The sequence below is a fragment of the Eubalaena glacialis genome, chromosome 19, assembly GCF_028564815.1.
Source record: "Eubalaena glacialis isolate mEubGla1 chromosome 19, mEubGla1.1.hap2.+ XY, whole genome shotgun sequence".
Taxonomy (NCBI): domain Eukaryota; kingdom Metazoa; phylum Chordata; class Mammalia; order Artiodactyla; family Balaenidae; genus Eubalaena; species Eubalaena glacialis.
Genome location: NC_083734.1, coordinates 26,248,626 through 26,268,284, shown reverse-complemented (window position 1 = coordinate 26,268,284; position 19,659 = coordinate 26,248,626). Strand labels below are relative to the sequence as shown.

At 38.3% G+C, this 19,659-nt stretch overlaps 1 protein-coding gene across 1 annotated transcript in view; it reads left to right on the top strand.

Moving 5' to 3' along the window:
* Positions 1–19,065, top strand: part of PPM1E (protein phosphatase, Mg2+/Mn2+ dependent 1E) — a 199,327-nt gene extending 180,262 nt beyond the window's left edge. The window contains exons 3-7 of the mRNA XM_061176389.1: positions 2,914–3,113; positions 9,467–9,655; positions 12,049–12,192; positions 12,430–12,523; positions 17,342–19,065. Of these exons, the coding sequence (XP_061032372.1) occupies positions 2,914–3,113; positions 9,467–9,655; positions 12,049–12,192; positions 12,430–12,523; positions 17,342–18,402 (1,688 nt within the window). The 3' untranslated portion in view covers positions 18,403–19,065. The remainder of the gene's footprint in view (positions 1–2,913; positions 3,114–9,466; positions 9,656–12,048; positions 12,193–12,429; positions 12,524–17,341) is intronic.
* Positions 19,066–19,659: the final 594 nt, after the last annotated feature.

The window sequence follows — 19,659 nt, the reverse complement described above, 5'->3', positions numbered from 1 at the left end:
TAACACATTAAAACAAAGTTCTGACTCAGAGTAGCAAATAAATAAAATAACTAGGAATAAATTCAGTAAGAAATAAGAAGGACCTATGTTAAAACTCTATTGAGCAACATAAAAGGGACTTAAATTTATGAAACAATATAACTTGTTCCTGAGTAAGACTTAATATGAAAAAGAAGTCAGTCTTTTCCCAAATAACGCTGTAAATTCAATATGATCCCAAACACAATGGCAACATAGTTCCCCCTCAAACTTTGACAAAATAATTAGTTCATTTGGAAGAATAAACATGTCAAACTACCCAAGTGACATCTTTTAAAGTTAAGAATAATAGGAAAATTAGTCCTCCTTATATTAAAGCACGTTATAAAGTTATAGTAATTTTTAAAGAATGGCATCATTGTAGAAACAGTTGGAGAGATCAGTGAAGAAGAATTAACAACCAAGAAGCATACAAATATTTTAATATTTTAGTGGTTATTTATATAAGTTTGCTTATTCATTTATTTAGTCAACATCTTATGAGCTCCTGCTATCTGCTAGGTACTGTACTATGACTAATCCAGGACAATTAAGACACAGTCTCTATCTGCAATCTAATTTGGGAGAAGTAGAGCATGGGTGTGAGTCAGATAGACCTGGGATTGAGAATGGTATTGCCTGTTTGTGAAATGTTCCAGAGACATAGAATGTAGCAAATAGTCAATAAATGTTATCCATTGTTTAAAAATGTGGTAAGAGCTATAATAGATGGTGTGAACAAAGACGGATCTAGTGGTTTACTAAATATTAGAGAAAGCTGGTATTGTTTCACTTGACCAATTTAATCTGTCTACACCAGGGCTGTCCAGTAGACAGCACAATGATGGAAATGTTCTCTACCTGCGTTGTCCATTGTGGTAGCCAGTGGCCATATATAGTTACTGAGTACTTGAAATATAGCTAATGTGACCAAAAAACTGAATTTTAAATTTTATGTAATTTTAGTTAATTTAAAGTGAACTAGCCACATGTAGCTAGTAAGCTACCCAATTGGACAGTAGCGGTATATATACTAAGAGTAATATAAAAAGTAATAATTAAACCAAAGTATGATATAATGTTTTATATTATTATCTGGGAATCTGGGAACTATCCTGATAGTTAGTAACAGTTATTTGTTTCACCCCACCCCATGCTCCCTCAAAGTTTCTTAATTCACTTATTGTTTTGCAATCTTCTGTTGTGATTGAGTCAAATGCACACCCAAATGTAGGGTCTGGATTTGGGGGGATATGCTGTTGCAGAGACCAGATGGGTTGGAGAGATACAAATAGGTAATTGCTGGCTGAAAGAGACAGTCTCTGGTAACTGGTGCTTTAAACAAACAAACAAAAAGATTGGAGTTGCTAAAAACAATCAAAATGTTGGGTTGTCTACTGGCCTCAGTTTTTCCCTCTTATACACACCTCCTCAGGTTGTACTTGCTCTTTGAACTTCTTTTCTCTTTCAAATGTACCCTTGACTTTCAGTTATATAAAAATGTCAAAGGGGACAAAGTCACAAACATGGTTTGCCACCCTGTACTATGTTAATGAGAAAAAGAAAAGCAACAAAAACCTTGAGACCAGATTTCTGAATATAGTCACTGAAAGAAGAATTTTGAATAAGAAAACAGGTAAAGTTACAGATTAAGGCAACAGCAGGGTAAAGAATAAAAAAATGGGAATCTAAGTTCCCAGGCCATTCTAGAACACATAGTCTCTCTTCTTTGAGATTTGTGCTCTAGATCAGAAGAGGCATGTGCAACATGTGTGCCCATCTGGCACACGTTTTCTCAGGCTGTCAAGCTATATCTGATTTAGTAAAGTAAAAAAAAAATTTTTTTTGGAGAATTCTAAATTTTTTTACTTGGGATGTAGGGGGACCCTCTAAAATACTGGCCTGAGATAACCTAATCTTCCCTTGGTTATTTCAACAGCTGCAATTTGAGTAGAGGACAGCTTGAGTGGAGATGATGTGAGATACAATCTCTTCAGTACTATTCAGTGTTGCTTGAAAGGCTTACACATCTGTCCATCCACTGAGGGATGCAAGGGAGCCTCAGAAGTGAGCTAGTCTACTCCACTTAATGGGTCAAGTAGTAGACTTAATAGTCTAGGGTGAAGAATCCTCTGATTGCTATCTCCTTTCTTCTATCTAGGGTTATACACATAGACAGAATGTAAGCATGTTTTCCTTAGAGAAATATCAAACTTTTAGACTCATTTGTTAACCTCTTGGTTAAACTATTTAAGCTATTGCCTACCACGTTAATTTAAAAATACATCAAATAACAAAAATATATAATTTAGTTCTGAATTATAATCAGTTACAGGAAAGAAAAGTAAGGGAACTGGAGTGAGGTAAAGGAAAAGGTCAGGAAGAAAGAGAGAGACTAAGACAAATGGTAATCAAAGTAAACTCTTCTTATTCCTGTTGTTTATAAATAAATGATCTATTTTCATAAGGCTTTCATATTCCAATTAGTTGGATGACCACTGTTCATATTTCAGTCATTCTTCTAAGCACAGGGGGCTTGGGTTTCCAGATGATAACCTTGGCAGCCAAACAAAAGTGCTCTGAACTAGATGGTGTTGCCAGAGCACTTCACCGGCTGGAAGGACTCCAGCCTAGGAGTAGATCCAGCCCTGCTCAGAGGTTTTCTCCTCATGACATAAGGATATCTTAGTGGCAGCTGCTGGCTGATGATTTTCTACTAGATAGGTTGTCATTTTCTCTCTTCAGAAGCAACATTTCACTTCTCTTGAGAAGGAGGAATTTCTTCTATAGAAAGGAGGAGCTTGACTAAGGTGACCTACTTCTGTCTTTACCAAGCAGGCAAGTGAAAAGCAGTTTTATAAGGCTCTTCATTGGGGGTTTCTGTTTCTTTCACAGAGATTGAGACAGTGAAATTGGCCCGTTCTGTCTTCAGTAAACTACACGAGATTTGCTGCAGCTGGGTGAAAGACTTCCCTCTCCGCAGGAGACCCCAGCTTTATTATGAGACATCAATCCATGCCATCAAAAACATGCGCAGGAAAATGGAGGACAAACATGTCTGCATTCCTGACTTTAATATGCTCTTCAACCTAGAGGTAAAGGACACTTCTGAAGTGTCAGTGAGATGTGGAAAGCAAAACACCATCACGGGCCTGTTTTCTACCAAGAGAACTTCTAATATATTGTAATAGTATCTCTGATAGGTTCGAATAGGACTAAGGGCAAAGTGGCACAAATTAGCTTCCATTAGATGAAAGGAAAGGAACTATTTTACGTTATTTTGAATAGGTAATGCATTCACATGGTTTAGAATTGGAAAATAAAAATCCCTCTCTTATCCTTGTCTCTCAGACACTTCATATCCCCTCCACGGAGGCAAGCAAAGTTACCAGACCTTGTGTAACCTTCCAGAGACGTTCTATAAACATATAAACAAAAAAGAAAGCTGTTATATCTCAATAAAGCTGTTTTTAAAAGGAACCTATTTCTATAGTATAATCAAACGTTGTCTATTAAGTTCCCACATTACTATGTTTCTGAAGCAACACAAAACACAAACATAAAAGAATAAATTTAAGACTAAGGCAGTTTTCTGATTTCATGTGATTTTACTTTTTAAATCTTGGTTTCTGAGATAGGGAAGTAGCTGGAATTACATTTCATGAATCTCTGTGACTGACAAATTGGATCATATGAGCCTTGTCAACTTAATAACCATTTTCTTGTTATCTTCCTCTTCTTTTTCTATTATGTTAATGCAAACAGAGGTAGGTTTGTTTCCTATGCCTGTCACTTGCTGCTTTTCCTCACTGAAGTCCATAACTTAAAAATTACAATGTAGTGATTTATACAAAGCACACTGTTTCCTTCATTTAGCAGCTAAATTTAAATTTTAGCTGACTGTCAAGGTCTGATAAGCAGTGATAGTGGGCTGGTAATTGGTGCTTATGTTACAAGAAAGATCAGCTGATACCACGCCCATGCAAATGTAACCCCTAAAGGCTGTAGTGTGATAAACAGCCCTTAAATCACTGCACCCACTTGAAGATTATACTCAGGTTTGAGGGCATCATGGCTGTTTGTTGACCTGGTTGGTTTTCATTTTGCCTCAAAAATCAACCCAAAGGCCTAACTCAGAAAGGAGCACTTTACTGTAGTGAAACAGACCTTGAGGGCAATTTGGGAACACATATTTAGAACCTTATAAATTTTCACACCCTTTTAAAATTTTTTTATTTATTTATTTTTGGCTGCATTGGGTCTTCGTTGCTGCGCATGTGCTTTCTCTAGTTGCGGCGAGCCGGGGCTACTCTTCGTTTTGGTTTGCTGGCTTCGCGGGCTTCTCATTGCGGTGGCTTCTCTTGTTGTGGAGCACAGGCTCTAGGCGCACGGGCTTCAGTAGTTGTGGCTCGCGGGCTCTAGGCGCATGGGCTTCAGTAGTTGTGGCTCACAGGCTCTAGGCGCACGGGCTTCAGTAGTTGTGGCTCGTGGGCTCTAGGCACACGGGCTTCAGTAGTTGTGTGGCTCACAGGCTCTAGATGCACGGGCTTCAGTAGCTGTGGCGCACAGGCTTAGCTGCTCCACGGCATGTGGGATCTTCCTGGACCAGGGCTCGAACCCGTGTCCCCTGCATTGGCAGGTGGATTCTTAACCACTGCGCCACTAGGGAAGCCCCTCACACCCTTTGATTTGATAATTTCACTTTTTTTAAAAAAATTATTTTATGTATTTAATTTTGGCTGCATTGGGTCTTCATTGCTGCGCGCGGGCTTTCTCTAGTTGCGGCGAGCGTGGGCTACTCTTCGTTGTGGTGTGCAGGCTTCTCATTGCGGTGGCTTCTCTTGTTGTGGAGCATGGGCTCTAGGCTCACAGGCTTCAGTAATTGTGGCTCGCGGGCTCTAGAGCGCAGGCTCAGTAGTTGTGGCGCACGGGCTTAGTTGCTCCGTGGCATGTGGGATCTTCCCGGACCAGGGCTCGAACCTGTGTCCCCTGCATTGGCAGGTGGATTCTTAACCACTGCGCCACCAGGGAAACCCGATAATTTCACTTTTACTTTTATAAGGTAAAAGAAATGCAGAAAATTCTTACATATGTTTTGTTTGACATAAATGTTTTACACAACATAGTCAATAATAAAAAATTGGAAATGATCTGAGTCATATATAGGAAATGATTACTATGATATGCTCATAAGATGTATAGTACTTATCCATTTAAATAATGACTTGGGGGAAATGCTAATGATATGACAAATAACAAAAAGCAGGATATAAAATTTTGTGTACATTATGATTCTAATTTTATTTTATTAAAAATTTATATTTATAGAAAAAAGACTGGTTATCTGTGGATGGTGGGATTAGAGATATTTATTTCCTTCTGTACACTTCTTTATTAGTCCAAATAAACATAATCTTTTTTTACAAACTGAAGTGTAGTTGATTTACAATGTTGTGTTAGTTTCTGGTGTACAGCAAGGTGATTCAGTTATTTTATATATATATATATCCTGAAGAATACATATATATATTCTTTTCCAGATTCTTTTCCATTATGCCTTATTACAGGGTATTGAATATAGTTCCCTGTGCTACACAGTAGGACCTTGTTGTTTATCAGTTTTATGTATTATAGTTTGTATCTGCTAGTCCCAAACTCCTAGTTTAGTTCTCCCCACCCACTTCCCCCTTTGGTAACCATAAGTTTGTTTTCTATGTCTGTGAGTCTGTTTCTGTTTCATAAATAAGTTCATTTGTGTCATATTTTAGATTCTACATATAAGTGATATATGGTATTTGTCTTTCTCTGTCTGACTTACTTCACTTAGTATGATAATCTCTAGGTCCATCTATGTTGCTGCAAATGGCATTATTTCATTCTTTTTTTTATGGCTGAGTAATATTCCATTATACACACACACACACACAGACACACACACACACACACACACACCCCAACACACAGACACACTCACACACATACCACATCTTTATTCATTCATCTGTCGATGGACATTTAAGTTGCTTCCATAGACATACATTATCTTTATAACAGGGAAGACATCAGTATTTTTTTTTAAAGAGATCCACTTGGCTCCTTTGTTTCTTCTGATGTTATATTGTTTAAGAATCTCCTCACCAATCTCACACTGTTTAAAGTTATATTCTCATGCCCACATAAAGCTATTATTGCCCCCTTCCTCTTTGTGATGATCCCGTATCAGTCCACTCATCATTTAAAAACTGCTTGGATGAATTGGGAGATTGGGATTGACATATATACACTAATCTGTATAAAATGGATAACTAATAAGAACCTGCTGTATAAAAAAATAAATAAAATTCAAAAATTCAAAAAAAACCCCAAAACCAAAAAAAACTGCTTGGACATGCAGTTTTTCAATTTTACCCTTATCCTGCCAATTGAGCTGTTTAAAAATGAGTACATTAAAAAAAATTTACTGCTATTTATTTTAAATAAGAATTTTTTATCGAGGTATTTTGATTTACAATTAGTTTCAGGTGTGCAATATAGTGATTCAAAATTTTTATAGATTATAGTCCATTTAAAGTTATTATAAAATATTGGCTATATTCCCTGTGCTATACATTATATCCTTGTAGCTTATTTATTTTATATATAGTCATTTGTGTCTCTTAATCCCCTACCCTTACATTGCCCCCCCCTTCCCTCTCCCCGTTGGTAACCACTAGGTTTGTTCACTGTATCTGTGAGCCTATTTCCATTTTGTTATATTCATTTCTTTTATTTTTTAAATTGCACATACAAGTGATAACATACGGTATTTGTCTTTCTGTCTGACTTGTTTCACTAAACCTAATGCCCTCCAAGTCTATCCATGTTGTTGCAAATAGCAAAATTACCTTCTTTTTTATGGCTGAGTACTATTCTATTTTGTGTGTGTGTGTGTGTTTGTGTGTGTGTGTGTATGTGTATGCATACACACCACATCTCTTTATCCCTTTTTTAAAAATTGAAGTATAGTTGATTTACATTATAATATTAGTTTCAAGTGTACAGCATAGTGATTCAGTATTTTTATAGATTATATTCCATTAAAAGTTATTAGAAGAATAATGGCTATAATTCCCTGTACTATATAATATATCCTTGTTGCTTATTTATTTTATACATAGTAGTTTATATCTCTTAATGCTATATCCCTATCTCACCCCTCCCCTCTTCCCATTCCCCACTGGTAACCACTAGTTTTCTATATCTGTGAGTCTGTTTCTGTTTTATTATATACGTTTGTTTGGTTTATTTTTTAGATTCTACATATAAGCGATATCATATAGTATTTGTCTTTCCCTGTTTGACTTATTTCACTAAGCATAATATTCTCTAGGTCTATCTGTGTTGCTGCAAGTGGCAGAATTTCTTTTTTATGGCTGAATAATATATATATATATATATATATATTTCACATCTTCTTTATCCACTCATCTATTGATGGACACTTGGGTTGTTTCCTTATCTTGGCAATTGTAAGTAGTGCTGCTATGAACATTGAGGTGCATGTATCTTTTTGAATTAGTGTTTTTGTTTTTTCTGGATATATACCCAGGAATGGAATTGCTGGATCATATGGTAATTCTATTTTTAGTTTTTTGAGGAACATCCATATTGTTCTCCACAGTGGCTGCATCAATTTACATTGCCATCAACAGTGTAGGAGGTTCCTTTTTCTCTACATTCTCTCCAACATTTGTTGTGTTCTTCCTGATGATGGCCATTCAGATAGGTGTGAGGTGATATCTCACTGTTCTTTTGATTTGCATTTCTCTGATAATTAGCGATGTTGAGCATCTTTTCATATGCCTGTTAGTCATCTGTGTATCTTCTTTGGAAAAATGTCTATTCAGGTCTTCTGCCCATTTTTTTTGATTGGGTTATTTGGGTTTTTTTGATTGACTTGTATAACTATTTATATATATATAAATATATTTATATTTTATATATTTAATATATTTTAATATATATATTTAATATATTTAATATGTTTTAACATATTATATATATTTTAATATAGTTTGGATATTACCCCCTTGTCGAAAAATGAGTATTTCTTTAGTACAAGGTAGAAATTCTACATGTCAAGATTTTTTTTCTGAAGAGTTCTGTTTATCAATGTCATCTTCAATGGCATTATAGGTGGTTTGATTATATTGCTAAATTAACTAGTTGTAATAATCTGTAATTAGATATAGATTTCATAATATTAGTTTGTATCATTACTCTATGGACATTTATATTTGGTACTTTTGTAAATGTAGTAGTTCGTTTAAAAAGAACTTTTTCAAAGCACAAATACACCTGTTGTTTTAGTATATTTTAGTAGTCCTTCCAAATCCCCATGAGATACCAACTCATCCCTACCTAAAAGATGAAAAAACAAGCACAAGAAGATTATATGCTTTACTTTGTATATTTTATTCACTTTGAATGACAGGGCCTGGACTCAACTGAACTCTCCAAGAGCCCAAGGAAGAAGTCAAAGCTTCCAAAATGAAAATCATTAGTGTTGCCTAAAAGGAGCCCAGAACTCAGTGAGAGTTCAGTGAGTTACAGATCTCCTAAGTGAGCTAGAGCTGAGATTTAAACACTTGAGTTGAAGAGAAAGAAAAAACTAAGTACTTAATGAGTTAAATATACTCTTGTGATTAGGCTTCTGTTGTCAAGACAAGTCACAGGTTTGGAAGACTCTCTTCTGGCAGTTGCCATAGGGCTTCGAGCAGAGGGTGAGCTAGGAAATGTGAAACTACATCTTGAATTAGGGGATTAGGTAAAGACATATAGACATCTGATGTGGTTCAAGTTTGGGTAACCAATTTAGAGACTGTGTTATTTATGGTGAAAATACAATGTGACCATGAATGATTTATGAAGGCGACATTATAGTTTAGAAGTATGTGTATGCTTTCATTTTCTCTGTGTATTTTAAACAATCTAACATAATTGGCCTCGTGCTTGGAAGGCCAGTTATTTCCTATTGTTCTCAGTTTCTAATTTTATTATTAAAGTACTTTCATTTTGACAAAAATCCTCAATCCAGAACAGCCTTTGCTTAATTCCTCCTCATATCTTCTCTTTCTCCCCCTCCCCACAACTTGTAACAGCAACTTTGAAGCCAATGTATGTAGGTGGTTTCCATGGTACAAGACAACAGCTTTCACAGTGAGCGAGGGCACTTCAGCCTGAGCTAATTGGGCATGATGTGTTCCAGTGTTCTGGTGTGTAAACACAGATGCCCTAATGTTGCAGGTATTTTAGCATTTGATCAGGCACGTCAGAAAAGGGAAACATTTAGTCTCATTATCTGGGTGACAAAGCAGTGGAGGAGGATGGGCAGCAGTGCGGGGGATTGGCTCATTTTGAGTCATGCTACACCTAACTCCCTTAACTGTTTCTGTGTTCCTATTGACAGGACCAGGAAGAACAAGCTTACTTTGCAGTGTTTGATGGCCATGGGGGAGTGGACGCTGCCATTTATGCCTCCATTCACCTGCATGTTAACTTAGTACGCCAGGAGATGTTCCCCCATGATCCTGCTGAGGCCCTGTGCCGGGCCTTCCGGGTCACTGACGAGCGGTTTGTACAGAAGGCAGCCAGGGAGGTATGCCGTTTCCACATAAATTCCAGCCATGATGCATTAGCTGAGATCTACTTGTTCTGTGGTTAAAAGGCTATTTTGGATTTTCTCTTGTGGTAGACATTGTTTAAAGCTCTCTTCCAAACTATATTCTTGACACACAGTATTGGATTGTTGTAGTTCTAACTCCCTCTTTAGGAATAGATTTAGTGGGGTGCTATGATGTACTGTATAGAAACTCCCAAGCTATAATTTTCTAGAAAGCCAGTCCATTGCTGGATTTGGCAGGTGACTTTTATCTTATTCACCATTGCCTGTCAGGTTCACACCAGGACCATCTCTCTAAGCAGACTTTTGCTGACAAAATCTGGATATGGTGATTAAAACAGTGGTCTATAAAGGAGAAACAGAAGCTGGGATTTCTCCATACAGTTGGTTCTAAATGAGTTGGCAGTGTTTTGCTGTGTATCTCTTGAAGAAAGTTTTGCTTGGAGAGGGTGAATCCTTAGATGATCCTTGAACTGATTTTCTCTTAACAGGAAGAAAGGTCAGAGCTCATGTCCTGATTTCTTAAGGTTAATCAGACCTAAGGTTTTACTCTGAATGAATGACAGGGGCTCTAAATTAAGATCTAAAAGTAAAAATTTTAATCTATTATCACTCTGGGCATTGGTACACAATTAACTACAGGACTTTATATTCATTTCCAACTAGGGACTAACAGAAAGAGAATAACTTTTAATTTTAAAAAGTAATTGCAGAATTATATACACACAGAAAATACGACTCCTGCCCTATGACTTAAACATTAACTCTTTTTGAAATGGACTTGGAGAGAACAGGGTAATCATTGAATCCTTTTCTTTGATCTCATAGTTATGCTACACAGCAACAGTGGGGTTTGGAATTAATGAAGCAATAATTCAGAACCACTTGGTGTTAAGCAAGGGCAATATTCTCTATCTCCCCACCTGCACCCCAGGTTTAGATTAATATGCAAATCCAACAGTAGTAACCACTATGGTCTGCAAATAGAGGTGGGGCTAGAAAACAAAATACAGGTGTTGACCTCAGACTTTGCCAGTCTGCGGAGGGCCGGCACTGCTTGGCTCTGCCTGCCTTGGAGCTGCCGGCTGTCATCATTCTGACTGAGGACGAGACCTGGCCCCTGAGAGGTGATCTGTAAATCATCAACGTGAAACTAAGAGAATCACCTTGTCTTCTTCATCCTCCGTCCTATCCCTTTTCCTCTGTGTCCTCAAAATCATGGCTTTTTTTCTGACCGTGTTCACCTCATTTGCTTTGCCAATGATCCTAGTGTCTCTTAGTCTTGCCAACAGTTCTCGTGAATAATTTAGGTCTGTCTCAGCAGTTACTTTTCTCCTTCTTGTGCTTCCAAGTGCTGCTAACTGCTGGGAAGAAAGTAGCTATTCCTGTTGTGCAGCAGCCCTGCCTCCTGTTCTCTCTGGGGCATATGTACTGAAGTGTCTTTATCGTGTGTTCCAGGGGGCTGAGGTTTTGAACATTCTGTGTAGGAAGACATTTTATTGGTGGGTGAGGATTTATAACAAACTTTCCCTATATAGGGAAAATGAGAAGTTGTTTTCTCATTGGATACAAGGGGGCTTCTACCATCTTGACGCATTGGTTCTAATTTAGGCCAAGTCCTTAGTAACAGAAAGTCATGCTCGTTTGGTAGTGACTCATGTCAAATGGAGATGTCATTTTAGGATAGTAGTATCAAGACATTAAGTACAGTGGTACTGAGCTATTGTGATGAAATTCCAGGCTGTTTGTTTTTTTATGCAATGTTCCAAAAGCAAAGGCCCCTAAAATTATTGTAGGAGATTTTATTTTTGTTTTTTAAAGGTACAAGCAACTTAGCACTCCAGGGAATGTATGTAATCTCTTGGCTCCTGTTTTAATATCCAGAGTATGCAAGCATTTGTTGCGTACACACCAGATGCTTTGTATGTTATTTTGTAAAGCCAGGACTCTCCCCCTGAACATACAGTAGGTCAGTAACAAAACAGAGACCAGAGTATGGAAATCTTTACTCTAAGGATTCATATAGTGGCTTAGCACTGGACTAGGAGGAAAAAATTTCAGTTCTGTTCTAATCAGTTACCTGATCTTGGGCAAGTCACATAACCTGCCATAGTACCTGTGTATAAAATGGAATTGATAATTGTCTCTGCCTTGCATATCACAGATAAAATGGATCTGTATGTGTGTGTGCACATATAAATACATACAAGCACATAAGAATGCATTGAGAAATGGGAATTGCTATTTGTGAAATCGAGTTATTAGTAGTCTAGCTTCCAACTGAAAAGTTTGTATTACCTATAAATTGCTTCTCAATGAGAATTTGATGTCTACTTATTTTTACTGACTCTTATTTAAATTACTTTCAGAGCTTAAGATGCGGGACCACAGGAGTGGTGACTTTTATCAGAGGCAACATGCTACATGTGGCCTGGGTAGGTGATTCACAGGTTATGCTTGTGAGAAAGGGCCAAGCTGTTGAACTAATGAAGCCACACAAACCGGACAGAGAGGTAAGTATGGTCTGTTCTGTTAGGGCACATGCCACAAAGGCAGTTTTCTAGTCACTGATTTTCACTTATTATTATAATTATCACCATTATCTCAGTAACCATGCCCACCTTCCAAAGGAAAAATAAAGAGAACCCTTTCCAGGAAGCTGATGAGTATTATATCTGTTGTTTAGTGTTAAGGTAGATGAATAAATCCTGAATCCAATTATTTGCTTCTTCTATTACATTACTGTGCAGGATGAAAAGCAGCGAATTGAGGCCCTTGGAGGTTGTGTAGTCTGGTTTGGTGCCTGGAGGGTGAATGGAAGTCTGTCGGTCTCCAGAGCTATTGGTAGGAAAAACCGATTAATTTTTGTTTCTCAAAACTTCCTTTTCCAGAACACTGTCTTATATTAATCTGATACAACAAGGGAACCTGAGATAATAACAGATTTTCAGAATGCTTATTACTGTTTAAAATAACATTTGGATAATGCTTCTTTTAATTAATTATTTAACCTACTCATTTATATAAATTCCATTCTTAAAAGAGATCTATATTAAGAAATGTTCTCTTACTAGTTTCTTTTTTTTTTTTTTTTTTTAATGGAAGCCTTTAATCTTTGGCATACAAATCTGCTTAAAACCACAGTGATCCTCATTTTTCATTCCATTTTGGGTCATACTTAGCTTAAATCAGTACTTTCCATAAAATAGAAGCTTCCCCCCCATATTTTACCTTGCTTATATCTTTAATTTTTTCAATGAATTCTAAAATAACACAAATAATGTGCTTTTTAGATGAAAACAATTTTTACTATATTAAAATTAGAAAACTAATTTTACTATATGTGGAATATAGTAATTTGTCAGATAACCCTGGGGTTTCAGCGAATCTGCTTCCCTGGACCTAAATTCTTTAAAAGAAGGGGAAGTCGATAAAACTCTGTCTAAAATTGAGTGAGTAAACAGCTAAGCTGTTTGGACAAAATGCAAAGGTGTAGTTCAAAGAATTGGGCTATAGTACTGTTTCTGTCTGTTTCACTTTTGCACCTGGGTCTATTGCTTTAGGCTTCATGGCTCAGCTTCACTTTCTGTTTTTTTAAAAAGAGCAAATCAATGTGCGTGTGTCTATATGGGTGGTATGCATATATGCATATATACTGCAGTTCTCAGTCACTGCCTCCTAAATAAATGCAGTAGTTTGACATAGGGATAACATGGATAAATGGAATTGAGGTCTAATCCCCAAATTTTGCTTATCATTACCAGAATATTCCAGGAACATTAACAAAATCTCAAAGGACTGATTTCAGTTTCACCACTGATGTGATTTCCCTCCTACTCTTTGGGAAGGTGCTGGCAAGCTGTGAAGTGGCCCAAATGGGAGCAGCAGAGGCTGAGAGAGAAGGAGGAAGCTCAAAGGTTCTGCAGTACCTCTTGAAAAACTGAGAGCTGGCCTTACCTTAGACTGAGGGAGTTATTAGGAACTCTGGAATAAGGCCAAAGGGGAGAAATTTCTGATTTCTAAAACACACCCTCAAATAGAATTATTTTTGACAACTCCAGCCAAAGACCTCTTCTCTTGATCTAACTGTCTTTGTCCTAGTATTGAGAGGTAACTTTAATGCTTGTTATAGAACCAACTTTATCCTAGAGGATACTTGTCATTTCTTGCTTCTAAAAATATGACACAAGGGGGAAAAGCAGGGAAAGAATGTCCTTGAATAAGTGACAATCTAAGAGAAAACCAGGCTGACTTCAGAGAGGAAGTGACTTCTGAAGTGGACATGGAGGACAGTATGCAGAGAAGGACATGCCAGGTATGGCGAATACAAACACATGGGCATCTCAAAGGGCATGTCTTGTTTTAGGAACAGTGACAAGTGCAGGAGGCTGGGGCAGAGGGTGGGAGTGGGAAGAGATAAGTGTTGGCAACAGAGTGCAAAGGGGCTTAAATGCCAGGCTAAGTGTCTGGACTTTGCCAGGTGAATAAGACGAGGGCCCATGTGGTCAGGTTTGTATTTATAAATATTTGTAATAATCATGGAAGACAAACTAGAGTAGAAAGCCTAGATGAGAGGTCATTCAGGAGGCTGTTGATACAATTTGTTTCAGAGATAAGGACAGCTAAAAAAGGGATACAGAGGAGGGTATAAATTGATGAGACAGAAACGACAGTTTGTGGGGGAAGAGGAAAGTTAACTTCCAGGTTTCGGACTTGTGTGACTGAGAAGATGATAAAACATTTGTAATAAAGCCGCAGCAGCAGTTTGGGAGTGGGGAGGAGGGCAGATAATGAGTTCATTTTGGACATATTTTATATTCTAGGTGCCTGTGGGATATCTTGGAAGAGATAATTTATATGAAATTGGAAATACAGATCTGGAGCTTAGCAGAGTTCTGAGTTAGAGATAGAGATATGGGAATTCATCCCATTTTGGCAATAATATTAGCAACCTGTGAAGTGATATATATATGTATGTGTGTGTGTGTGTGTGTGTGTGTGTGTGTGTGTGTGTCTGTGTGTATTAGTTGAAACTACAGGAATGGATGACATTGCCCAGGAATATTTAGTGTGAAGAGAGACCAAGGATGAGACTCATTACTTGTTGTAGAATAACATGAAGTCATGCTCTCTGGGTTTGTATCTTGGCTCTGCCACTTTACCAGCTGTGGGTCTTGAGAAATTTACTGCACTTCTCTGTATCTATTTGTCGCTTTGTAAAGCAGGAATAGTAACAGTACCTAACTCATAGGGTTTCTGTATTAAATGGCATAATACACATACCACACTTAGAACCCTGCCTGGCACAGTCTTAGCACACAATGATTTTTGGTGATTTTAAGTGAAGGAGCCAGTGAAGAAAATCAGGAAGGGATCAGAGACATAGAAATGGGGTATCACAGATGCTGGGGAAGGGGGTTTCTAGGAGTATGTAGTCAACAGGGTCAAATGCTGCAGAGGTCAAGTCATAGAATTCTGAAAATAGAAAATGGTTGTGGATATAGGTGAATCACTAAAGATTTTTTTTTTTAAGTTGGGAGGAGCAATTGAGGGAATTCGGGCCTGATAAACTGAATTTTCTTTGAAGTAGGAAATTAGGCCATCTACCAAAATCCAGTTAACTTAATTGGAAAGAGTTGAAGAATGTGAGAAAGATTTGGAAAGCTCGTGGAATAAAATAGGGGCTAAATAAGGACACGAAAAAGGACTCCTGGGACTTCCCTGGTGGCACAGTGGTTAAGAATCTGCCTGCCAATGCAGGGGACACGGGTTCGAGCCCTGGTCCAGGAAGATCCCACATGCCGTGAAGCAACTAAGCCCGTGCGCCACAACTACTAAGCCTGCGCTCTAGGGCCCGCGAGCCACAACTACTGAGCCCACACTCCACAACTACTGAAGCCCACATGCCTAGAGCCCGTGCTCCGCAACAAGAGAAGCCACCGCAATGAGAAGCCCGCGCACCACAACAAAGAGTAGCCCCCGCTCGCCGCAACTAGAGGAAGCCAGGGCACAGCAATGAAGACCCAACACAGCCAAAAATAAATAAATAAATAAATTTAAAAAAAAGAAAAAGGACTCCTGAGCAGAGTTCAACTCTACTTAGAAAGTAAATAACACTTAACACTTTAAAAATAGAACACTTTTCAACTGTTTCTCCCCATGAGCCCTTCAGATTTATGATCCAAAGTTGACAAGAGGCATGATATGTTTTCTAGCATATGGAGAGAGGAGGTTTAAGACAAAAGGATGTTGCCATTTCTACAATGAAATGGATAATCATGCCCTCCCACCAAATTTGGGGGCGAAATGTCATTAATTTGACATCCAACAGTAGATCAGGTGAAAAGCCAGAATTTTGGCAGCATTTTCTCTGTGCAGATCTTTGTATGTTCTGTTCCAAACTAACAGTTGCAGTAGCCTTTTAATTGAAGCACTAAAACAAGATTTTTGGGAACAGTATGACTCAGATCACATTTATTTTTAGAGTTGGAATTCAGAAAATAATGATAATAATACAGTCAGGTGGAGCAGGGAATGGGGAAATTTAGTGAAGTGGATTGGTGGAGGACACTGACTCCCCAGTGACTGGAAGTGTAAATTAGCTGTAACAGGCTATTAGGAGGTGCGACAGTATAGCAGTGAAGTTGACGAAATCAAAACCGTACTTGAGGAAGATGGTTCTGGCTACCTTAGTCTGTGAAAAAGACTAGTTTCTTACCTTGTAGATAAACTAACCCAGGTAGTTAAATATTAAGTATCTGTTGTTCAGGGTATCCCGTCACGCAGCCTGCTGGATAGGGTATGTGGCCCACAGTGGTTCTAGCAGAGTTAGCCATAGGGTTCCCATTGAGCTTTTTGGGCCTATTTGAGGATTAAACAGGGATGTGAAATAGTGGAGAGAACTTTACTTGGGTAGGAGAGAACCTATAACAGATATCAGAAACAGTGACAATATGGCCACATCGTTTAAGTAAGTATGCGTAACTTCATTTTATCTTCCCCTAGTCAGATAGTTCAGTTTTAGTACAATAAAATGGACAGGAATGAAGAGGGTTTGTAAGTAACAAGTGTTGAGATCCGGATGCGGGCAGTCTGACTCCAGGGCTTGCATCGTTAACCACTAAGCTATATGCTACCACTTTAAGAATGATAAAGCATCTTGTAAAAAAAAATTTTTTTAAACTACTGTTTGCCAGTGAACTATGATACCCTAAACTAGGAACTATTGCTCAATACTCCATGTTTTTTATGTAAAGAAGTAAATGAGTATCCCTTGTAGTAATGTTATTTGGTTACCCAACAGGCGAAGGACCTGTTTGCTAAGGCTCTCTCCAAGTACTAAAGGAAAACAACGAATATAAACAAGCAAGGGATCTGGAAGTGCTCTGGATCTGAAAGTTCCAAAATGCACTGTAGATGATCAATTATCTCTGTAATCTGGTGACAGAAACCTAGCTTAGTTGGGCCCCAGGTCTCCAGTCTGTTGCCACTCCAAGCACCCAATATTCAACTACAAATTACTCCCTAACAGTTACCTCTGTATCTTTGCTGATACTGTTCCCTCAACAGAGGACCCTTCTCTGCTTAGGACATTTGAGCTGGCCATAAACATTTTTACATGCAAGATAAACCAAAATCTGACCTATTTTCTGATTCCCACAGGAGATGCTGAACATAAGCCATATATCTGTGGGGATGCAGATTCTGCCTCTACTGTTTTGGATGGAACTGAAGACTACCTCATTCTGGCCTGCGATGGCTTCTATGACACCGTGAACCCTGATGAGGCAGTGAAAGTTGTTTCTGACCACTTGAAGGAGAATAATGGAGACAGCAGCATGGTTGCCCACAAATTAGTGGCATCAGCTCGTGATGCTGGGTCAAGTGATAACATCACTGTTATTGTGGTGTTCCTGAGGGACATGAACAAAGCTGTAAATGTTAGTGAGGAATCAGATTGGACAGAGAACTCTTTTCAAGGAGGGCAAGAAGATGGTGGGGATGATAAGGAGAATCATGGAGAGTGCAAACGCCCTTGGCCTCAGCACCAGTGCTCAGCACCAGCCGATCTAGGCTATGATGGGCGTGTGGATTCATTCACTGATAGAACTAGCCTGAGCCCAGGGTCCCAAATCAACGTGCTGGAAGACCCAGGCTACCTAGATCTCACACAAATAGAAGCAAGCAAACCTCACAGTGCCCAGTTTTTGCCACCAGTTGAGATGTTTGGTCCTGGTGCACCAAAGAAAGCAAATCTTATTAATGAGCTAATAATGGAGAAAAAATCAGTTCAATCATCATTGCCTGAACGGAGTGGTGCTGGAGAGTTTCCCTCTTCTTTTAATTTGGGTTCAGCAGGGCAGCAGATATGCAGAATGGAGAGCTTGTCTCCTGTTTGTTCTAGGTTGGAAAATGAACAGTTCAAGTTCCTGGGAAAGAGAGTTTCTAGATTGTCTCGTTTACACTACCACTACTCAAAGAGGCGGCACGGATTCAGGTTTAATCCAAAGTTTTATTCTTTTCTCTCTGCTCGAGAGCCTTCCCACAAAACAGGCACTAGCCTGTCCTCACTTATTCGAAGTGGGAAGAGAAATAGGATGCTAAGAAGTTCTCTGCCATGGAGACAAAATAGTTGGAAAGGGTACAGTGAAAACATGATGGGGAAGCTTAAAAAGAGTAATGCTATTCCATACCCAGCTCTTCCCTGGAGCTTTAAAATATAATAAATAACTTTCTCTTTAAAGTAGGCTAGCTAGCTCTCCCCCAATAAAAGCATCACTATCAGAGTAGAAACAAGGTAGACATTTCTGAAATATTGTGTGCTTCATTATGATGAGCCATGGATGGCTCAACTCTTAAATGTAAATAGATCTCTAGGAAACTCACTACAGTGTTTTCAATCTAATAAAAAAGTACTGGCGGTTTCACTAGGAAAATTATACACCTGGTCCCAGTGACGTGTCTCTGTACCTACGTACCACCCCCACCCCATGACCCGTTCACGTCACTAGTGGAAGCTTGCGAGTTGGTTATTTCAGTCAGGAGATATAGTGTTGAAATCTCACGGCAGGTGAAATCTGTTCTGATGTGCCTAATATATCTCTGGAAAACTTAATGCAGAATTAGATCTAGTTGGGGAATGTTCCTCAAAAGACTGGGGACTATGAGGGAAAGCCCCTCCCCTTTTTTTGGTAGGTAAAAGGCTAAAAGCCACATGGGTTTTAACTGGTAACAATGGAAGTAGAAAACTAGTGTAAAAATGTCATATTCTCAGACTTGTGAGGTGGTATATAGTCAAACAGATTCACTAATTTTTTCCTGTAACATAAAAGACCAACAATGAAAATTGTTTGAATTAAAAAGTATTTCCTAGGGCTGTAGCTATTTGGGAGTTTCATAACCTGTTATGGTGCTTTTGACGGAATTATTATTATTTTTTAGAAGACTGCTGTCAATTGGTTTTAACCTATGACGCTAATGTGTTTTTCACTGTACCTTCATCTCAGGAGTAAAACTTCTTTAATGGAGATGATTTCAGGTACAAATATACTAGAATCAAGTTGCCATTTTAAAAGAAAATCAAATAGTATTTCTATTTTTTTCTGCCTTTTTTTTAAAAAAAAAAGTTCAGACAGCAAAGGCATGTACTACGATCAAATAAAAAGTGGTGTTGGAGAATGAAAAATATTAGTTTTAACTTCTCTAAAATTGTTTCCCCCAAGGGAATGAAATAATTGGTGTGGAAGAGGCTGAAAGTACTGCCTAAAGTGAGCCCAGAGGCCAAGTGCAAAGGAGACTGCAGATTACTGCAGCTGAGGTCTGTTTAGTTGTAAATTTGAGTCCTGCAGCTTCAGACCAAATAGTACATGTTTCTCTTTTCAATATTTATTTACATTTGATATTCTGAAATTGTCTGCTTTTTGTCATTTCTGCAGTTTCAGGTCAGAACCATATCTGCAACTAGAGGCGGCAAATAAACT